This window comes from Geotrypetes seraphini, chromosome 10 (assembly GCF_902459505.1).
Source record: "Geotrypetes seraphini chromosome 10, aGeoSer1.1, whole genome shotgun sequence".
NCBI classification, from domain to species: domain Eukaryota; kingdom Metazoa; phylum Chordata; class Amphibia; order Gymnophiona; family Dermophiidae; genus Geotrypetes; species Geotrypetes seraphini.
This window is the reverse complement of record NC_047093.1, coordinates 134,731,119-134,739,235: the sequence shown is the minus strand read 5'-3', so window position 1 is coordinate 134,739,235 and position 8,117 is coordinate 134,731,119. Positions and strand designations below refer to the sequence as shown.

The window sequence follows — 8,117 nt, the reverse complement described above, 5'->3', positions numbered from 1 at the left end:
ATGTTGATCCTTCTCTCTTTCATGTTTCTGATTGTTGCTCATCTATTTGAGAAAGATGTGAATCAAGATACTGGGTTTAACCTGAAAATCAGACAAGACCTGTCCATGTCCATGTACCATAAGGACGGAGACCTGATCCTTGGTGGAATCTTACAGATTCACATGCAAAGTAATCCCCTTGATTCTACAAACTTCAGGGAGCCTCCAGCTTCTAAGGATTGCATTTTGTAAGTAGCTTCTTGAAGCTTAAATCAAGTTATGAGTGAAAAAGTTGAACAGGGTAATAGAAACATGACATCAAATAAAGGACAATTGGTCCATCCAGTCTGCCCATCTGCAGCATCCACTATCTCCTCCTCTCCCTAAGAGGAGGAGATAGTGGATGCTCACCTTTACTGTCTATTGACAATGACAACTACAACACATATGCTGCATCAAATAAATGTTAAATTAATAAGTCAAATTGTCAGCTTACAACATTGGCATCAATAAGATGAATATACAGCAAATGTGCCAAGTGGAGGAGACGACCAAAGGTTAGCAAATTTGTAGAAGTCTCAATCCACTCTGGCTTGGATACATTAAGCTTGCTTGTTTATAGAATATTACATGGCTACTTTGATTGCTGGATACATAATCAGTCTGATTGGTTATTACGCTTTCAAATTACTAATTGGTTGCCATGTCAGGCAACTTTGGGTCATTCCAAGGTTTTGATGGTGTCACAAATGACTTCCCTAGCTCCCATGACAGGGTGTTTTTGGTACTTTATCCTAGACCAGGGGTAGGCAATTCTTACAATTTGGTTAACAGCTTAATAATAGTAAAATGATCAATTATAAGCTTAAAGAGGTAAACTTGGAATTAAATCCATTTAACAGCACTATAAAACAATCATATAATAGAGATATGTTAAATGACAGCACAATACAAATGAAACAGCTCATAGAATCCAAATACAAGATTCTTGCCCTCTGGGTAATTTTAACAAGGCTATTTTGTATTTTAAACTGCGGATTAAGCCATAGTAGCATAAAAAAAAAAAAAAGCATGCCACCAATTGCACTTAGTAATTTCCCAAATGCAGCCTGAGTGACAAAAAATACTAGATGATTTTGATGGGAATCAGGGAGGGACATAAGAGGTGCCAGGAACAGAGGATACTGAAAGAATTTAAGAAAGTTCTAGTGGCTCTGCTGTCTTATTTATCTAATGCTTCTCCAGAAGGAAACTTTCCTTTGGTCAATGGCTGCCGTAAATTGGAGAACTTGAGTTGACATCCAGCACTGCCTTTCGTAAGAGTGAAGTTCATCTCTGGCATTCTATGCACATACAAGTAGTTAGAGATATCGATCACTTCTGGTGACCCCAGGTGGAATTACAGAGTGAATGGTCTTCCAGAAAGGTAGTTTTGAATAACATCCTTGATGTAAATTTTTGACCTTTGCAGCTGCTTCAATGTTTCTTTTTTACCATTCTCCTCATGTTATCATAGTCACCTTTTTTACAGTTAAGTGCTGTTGTATTGGATTTCCTGTGTGAACTTATTCCAAGGATTATATGAAATCTGATTCATGTTATGATCATTGTTATCAAGCAGCCCCAACACCATTACCTCCCGCACCAATTCATGCACTCCACTAAGAACTAGGTCTAGAATTGCTTCGCCTCTTATCCTGATTCCTGATCTAGCTGCTCCATAAAACAGTCCTTGATTTCATCAAGGAATTTTATCTCTCTGGTATGCCCTGTTATATTTACTCAGTCAATATCGCGGTAGTTGAAATCACCCAGTATGATTGTGTTACCCAGTTCGTTAGCCTCTCTAATTTCTGATAACATTTCAGCATCTCTCCGTTCATCCTGGTCAGGTACACATGGAATATCTACCCAAACATGGCATCTCATGGAGATCCTATGAAGAATGTCCTCATCACTTGTAAACTAATTCATGCTGAATTCTGACATCTCAATAAAATGTATCTCTGTTTCCACAGGTATGTTATCCGCTATTATCGACCGCTTGGCTTTTCACTTCACAGTGGAAGAGGTCAATAACAATGCAGAACTCTTACCCAACATTACCCTGGGGTATCGGATCTATGACTCCTGTGCTTGGGAGCTAAGAGCCATACATGGAACCTTGAGCTTGTTGTCTGGGAGACAAGTGCCAGTCCCTAATTACAGCTGTGAAGACAGAGGAGTACTGGCTGCTTTCATTGGCGATTTGACTTCAGATACAACTTACTCAATATCACAGCTTTCAAGAATCTTCCACTACCCTCAGGTAGAACTGGTCTGCTCTGTTGGATGTGTTTAATGAGGATTGACATCAACAATCTATTATTTTTAAATGCTGGTCAATAAAAACATTGACCGTGAGGATAAATGGTTTCTTTGAAGAGCATGGTTTTGTTTAGTCTGGGGTTAAAAAGAGATTATGTCCTTACCTTGATAATATCTTTTCCAGAAGATACTGTAGGCGAGACATTCTAGACATGTGGTTGTGTCATATGCAGAAGGAATTAGATCTGAATTTTTTTTGTGGCTTTTCTCTACTTCACTGGGAGCTGTAGCATCACCTGCAGTTAATTCCCAAGAACCGAGAGCTCCAATAGAGAATGTGAAGTAGAGACATCAAGGGGAAAATCATCAAAAACAACTGTTCTGTCCAAAGAAGCAACATGTAAACTCAAATTGAACAGTGAACAAGTAGCTCAAGAAAGACCCCAGCATGCTTTAGCAACATATATGCAGAATCCTTCCCAGCCCAGAGGGCTAACTGGCATCCAAGAATCAGCTTGGAAAAGCATAAATAGAATGAGACAGTAAGCAGGTGTAGGAAGGACAGAGTAGGAATCTAGAATTTTATTCATTCATTCAATTTTCTATACCGTTCTCCCAGAGGAGCTCTGAATGGTTTTACAAGCATTTTTCCCTGTCCTGGTGGACTCACAATCTATCTAATATGCCTGGGACAGTGCCAATCAGGGGTTATAGAGCCCTACCATACCAAAATAGCAGCAACTTCCACGAGTCACATAACCAGCACCTACTTAGAAAAAAACTACCACAAATACTTCAATGGGTACTAGATCATCAAAAACCTATTGGAAAACTGAAGAATACAGATTAGTACAGATCCATCTCGCACAATTAATGCTAACACAAAACCATGTCCTTCTTTGTCAAAACTCTCTAGACCAGCTGTCACTGATGGGTAATAGCTCATTATGACCAGCAGGTGGAGACCGAGACCAAAACTTTGGTATAGTACAGTGTTTCTCAACCTCTTCAAGCCAAGTACCCCTAACCCTAACAAATACCAACTGAGTACCCCAGCCCAAGCTCCGCCCCAGATCTGTCCTAATGCCGCCCCCGACTCCACCCCCCATAATAATAGTACTAATTGTAATGCAATTTCTTTTATCGATTTTTCATATACACACATTATTATCTTATCAATACATAATGGTAACTACAAAATTATAAAAATACAAAGCACACTGTACGCAGATAAAATATTAATTATCATTTATATTCGGGTGTTTTTCAAAGAGGACAAGGCAGATGACTTTAAAATATGCAATGTCACATCAGTGACAACTATAGAAAAATAGACAAATGTAGTGCAAGGTATAGACAGCAGATATAAATTCTCAAACTGATACATTTTGATCACTAAATTGAAAAGAAAATCATTTTCCTACCTTTGTTGTCCGGTGATTTCATGAGTCTCTGGTTGCACTTCCTTCTGACTGTGTATCCAATATTTCTTTCTTTCTTTCTTTCCTTTCTTCTGCATGCTTCCTCTCCTCCAGACCTCATTCCATTTCCCAACCAACATCTCTCTCTGTCCCTCCATGAGTCCAACTTTTCTTCCTCTCTTATCCCCCAGATACTTTTTCACCACTGCCCACCAGCTCCATGCCCATTTCTCCTTCTATCACCAATCTCCAACACCATGCCACATTCCAACACTCCTCACCATTGCATCACCTTCAATCAATCCCTCTGTTCCCTCTCCACCACCATATCCAAAATTTCTCCCTCTCATCCTTCTATTCCCCATGCATCTCTACCTCATTTCTCTCTCTCTATGCCCAATTTTCCTCTTTCTTTCCCCATTTGCACCATCTCTTTCCCTCTCTCTCACTTTCTATTCCCTCCCTCTCTCCTATGTCCCAAGTTAGTGCCCCCTTCCTCCCTCCCTTGTGTCCCATGTTCATGCCCCCTCCCTTCCTTCAGTGTCCTGAGTTTGTGCCCCCTCCCCCTCACTGTCTTCCAGCATTTGGCACATCCCCTTACTCCCTCCCCTGAAGCTGACCCACTTTGAAGCCTACCTGCCTCCCTCCGCTGAAGCCGCCGCTGTTGTCGGTATGCCTCCCTGCCTCCGTCTGATGCCCGCTGCACACCTCCCTGCCTATCAGAAGCCTCTCCCTGGTAATCCCTGCCTCCCCCTTCCCCCCCAAACTGAAGCCGCTGCCATCAGGATGCCTCCCTGCCATCGACGGCACACCTGCTGCAAAGCAGATCCGGAGCTGACATGCTCCATCCCTCCCCCTCCATAGCAGGGAATGGCCATGGCCACGTGCAACAGCCAGCCCACGAGACTTCCCCCGTCAATTATGAATGCTGAGGAAGAACCGACAGTTAACCCTTTAGGAAGCCGCATTTTGAGCAACGAAACGGGCCCTGTATAGTGAATGAATGAAAATTAGCAGTTTTTCCAGAATTACCCAAATCACAGCAGTTGGGCTTTGTGCTAAAAAATGATCAAGGGCATCATTTAAGATAAGTAATAGTTTGCTCTTAATAGAGTCAGTTTTTGGATATAATAATGAAAGAATAGTGTGGCAAAAGGGTGCCATATTATTCCTGTGGTCATCAATAGACTGAATGCACTGAGAAGGAATTAGTTAAATAAAAATTAAAAGAAAAAAACTTTAGAAAAATTTTAAAGGTTTAAAAAAGTATATATAGTCTGAAAAGCAAAAAACGATTACAGATGGAGGATGGATGATTCTGGATGTTGAGGAAAGACTCGTTGGAGTTATAATTTTCATGTTTCTCTCTGTTTCCTCGTACTGAATGCTCAATGTCTTTGCTGGTGACTGGTGGTTGGTTTCTGTGAAGTAGGCGAGTTCATGTGCGGCTCTGGTTGAGTCAAGGGAATTCTGCATATCTCTACTTGTAGACTGTGTTTCCACAGCTCGCAGGTGTTTCCAGTCATCAGTTCAACAATTGAGGTTGTTTTCAACTTCAGCCATCTTTTGGGTCACTTCTGCAGGCTGCCTGTGTACTGATGGGGCTCCAGAAGTGGTCTGGTTTGAGTGCCCCGGTGGTCCTGTGTGGGTCTCCTTCCTCTTCTGATTTTTTGACTGGTAGGCTTTTATGCAGCTTCTTCAGCATGGAGTTTGATGCTCTTTGTTTCAAGGATAGCAATAAAGGTCATTATTGTGCTTCTATCAATGACCTGACTCTGAAGTTTAGAAATGGTCACTAATAAATGATTACGAATATAAACAATATTTTTACTGAATGAACTTATTAATATAGATTAATCAATTAATTGGATGAATTCTAAAATGCATTCTATTATATAATTTTACCCATATGAATAAATAATATGAAATGGATGAATGGATAATACTAAATTTTATGAAGTACAGAATAGATAGACTGAAACATTGTAATATATTCATATTTTTTTTAAAAAAAGAGGAACTTTTTGATAAGTTCAAGAGGAAATACATGGTGAATTCCTATGTATTCAAGATAATTATATTAATTTAAGTTTATAATGAAATATTTATTGTTACACCTGGTTATGGAAATAGTTTAAAGTAGAGACTTATGAAATATGCTGAAAGTAAATATTTTAATCAATTATAATATTAAAAGTAATTATATGAATTGATTATTCTCTATAATAATAATAATAATAATAAACTTTATTCTTCTATACCTCCATAGTCGAAAGATATATAATATATAAGATATAGAATGATATAATGAAATAGGATGCTTAGGGGAGGGGTAGGGTGGCCTGTCTGATTTTATGTTTTCAAGTTTTCACAAAAGGGAGGGATTATGGGAGGAAATAGGGAAGGGGTTTTGGGAATATATAATAAGATAATAGGGGGAATTTTACAAAGCAATTTAAGGGAAATGAGATTTGTAAAGAAAAATTATAATAAGATAATATATGTGATATGGTTCATGTGTTCAAAAAATAAATTTCTTAATGGAGTTTAAATTATTTCCGCTAAATGTTAATGGCCTCGACCATCCAATAAAAAGGAAGAAAACACTTTTATTTTTAAACGAACAGAATGTAGATATATGTTACATTCAAGAGACTCATCTATTAGCCTTAGAGTCCAAAAAATTGGAAGGAGATTGGATAAAACATTGTTTTTTTGCCCCAGTTATAGGGAAAAAGGCAGGGGTAGCAATTTTAATTAATAAGAAATGTAATGCTTTTTTTAAGATGATTAATGCTGATCTTTCAGGAAGATGGATACATGTAGACATGAAACTGGGAAACGCTACCATGGCACTTTTCAATGTATATGCACCTAATTCAAATCAAATTGAATTTTTTAGATATCTACAACAATTGTTACAACCACTGGCTGCTTCTAATTTAGTTGTGGCATGGGATTTTAATGCTGTTATAAATCCTTTAATGGACAAAAAACCTAGCAGAATTATGAAATCATTAGGATTAGATAATTTGGTACAAAATTGTGATTTGAAAGATATATGGTGGATATTTCATTTTAATGATTGGGAATTTTCATTTTGCTCCCATGTTCATAAATCGTTTTCCAGAATAGATTATATATTTGTTTCAAGTACATTAGTTCAACAAGTTATACAAGCCTCCATAGATCCAATTATTTTGTCTGATCATGGTGGGGTGAGGATTAAAATTAAAATAATTAACCGGTATGCTATTAGATCTGTATGGAGATTCGATAATACATTGCTTGTAGAACCAAATTTTATAGAAGAAATTCAATTAAAAATAAATGATTATTTTCAAATTAATAATACAGAGGATATCTTAATGGAAACATTGTGGCTTTTAAGGCCACCATGAGAGATCAAATTATTTCTTTTTCAGCATATATTAAAAAACAAATTAAAAATCAATTTTCTAGATTAGAACAAGAAATAAAGATATTGGAATCAAAATTAATTGAAAAATGGGAATATTCTACACTACAGGATCTCTTGAAAGCTAAAGGGAAATATAATGAGATTTCTTCTAAATTGATAAGAAAAGATTTAATTTTTTCAACAGGCATTGCATTATGGGAATTCAAATAAGGCAGGAAGATTATTGGCAAATTATCTAAAAGCAAAAAAACGGAAAACAAAACTTGTGGCAATAAAAGGGAATACTTATTGTCAAATTGGTCCTATTCTAAAACAATTTTTAAAGTTTTATAAAGATCTGAGCCTTATTTAGACAAAGAAAAGGATGGATTAGAATTTTTAAAATTAATTAAGGGACCAAAAGTTCCTGAGCATATAAAAGAAAGTTTAGAAAAGCCAATATTAATAAATGAGTTGCAAACAGCATTGAAGTCCCTTAGAGTTGGATCCGCTCCAGGTGGGGATGGTTTTACTGTAGAGTTTTATAAATCATTCCAAATTACCCTATTACCTTATTTGTTAAATTTATATCAGACTCAACTAATTAAAGGTTGTATTACAGGTACCATGGCAGAATCATTAACTATAGTTTTACCAAAGACAAATAAAGATCCCACACTGGTTTCAAACTACAGGCCTATTTCCTTAATTAATGTAGATGGAAAACTTTTAGCTAAAACATTGGCTATACGTTTGGCTAAAGCTCTCCCATTTATTATTGGAATGCACCAAACAGGATTCGTTACTCAGAGACATTCTTCGAATAACACTAGGCTGACCTTACATATGTTGAATTTGTCAAAAGCCTTAAATGATCCGGCTTTTTCTGTATCCCTGGAAACAGAGAAGGCCTTTGATCGAGTTGAATGGACCTTCATGTATCAAGCCTTGGAGTGGTTTGTTATAGGTTCAGGATTTATACAAATGATTCAAACGTTGTATAGCTCCCC

The 8,117-nt window shown here is 37.3% G+C and overlaps 1 protein-coding gene across 1 annotated transcript in view; it reads left to right on the top strand.

Annotated features, from left to right (window-relative positions):
• LOC117368596 overlaps window positions 1-8,117 on the top strand; it is a 172,245-nt gene continuing 164,128 nt past the window's right edge. The window contains exons 1-2 of the mRNA XM_033962325.1: window positions 1-169; window positions 1,998-2,287. Of these exons, the coding sequence (XP_033818216.1) occupies window positions 1-169; window positions 1,998-2,287 (459 nt within the window). The remainder of the gene's footprint in view (window positions 170-1,997; window positions 2,288-8,117) is intronic.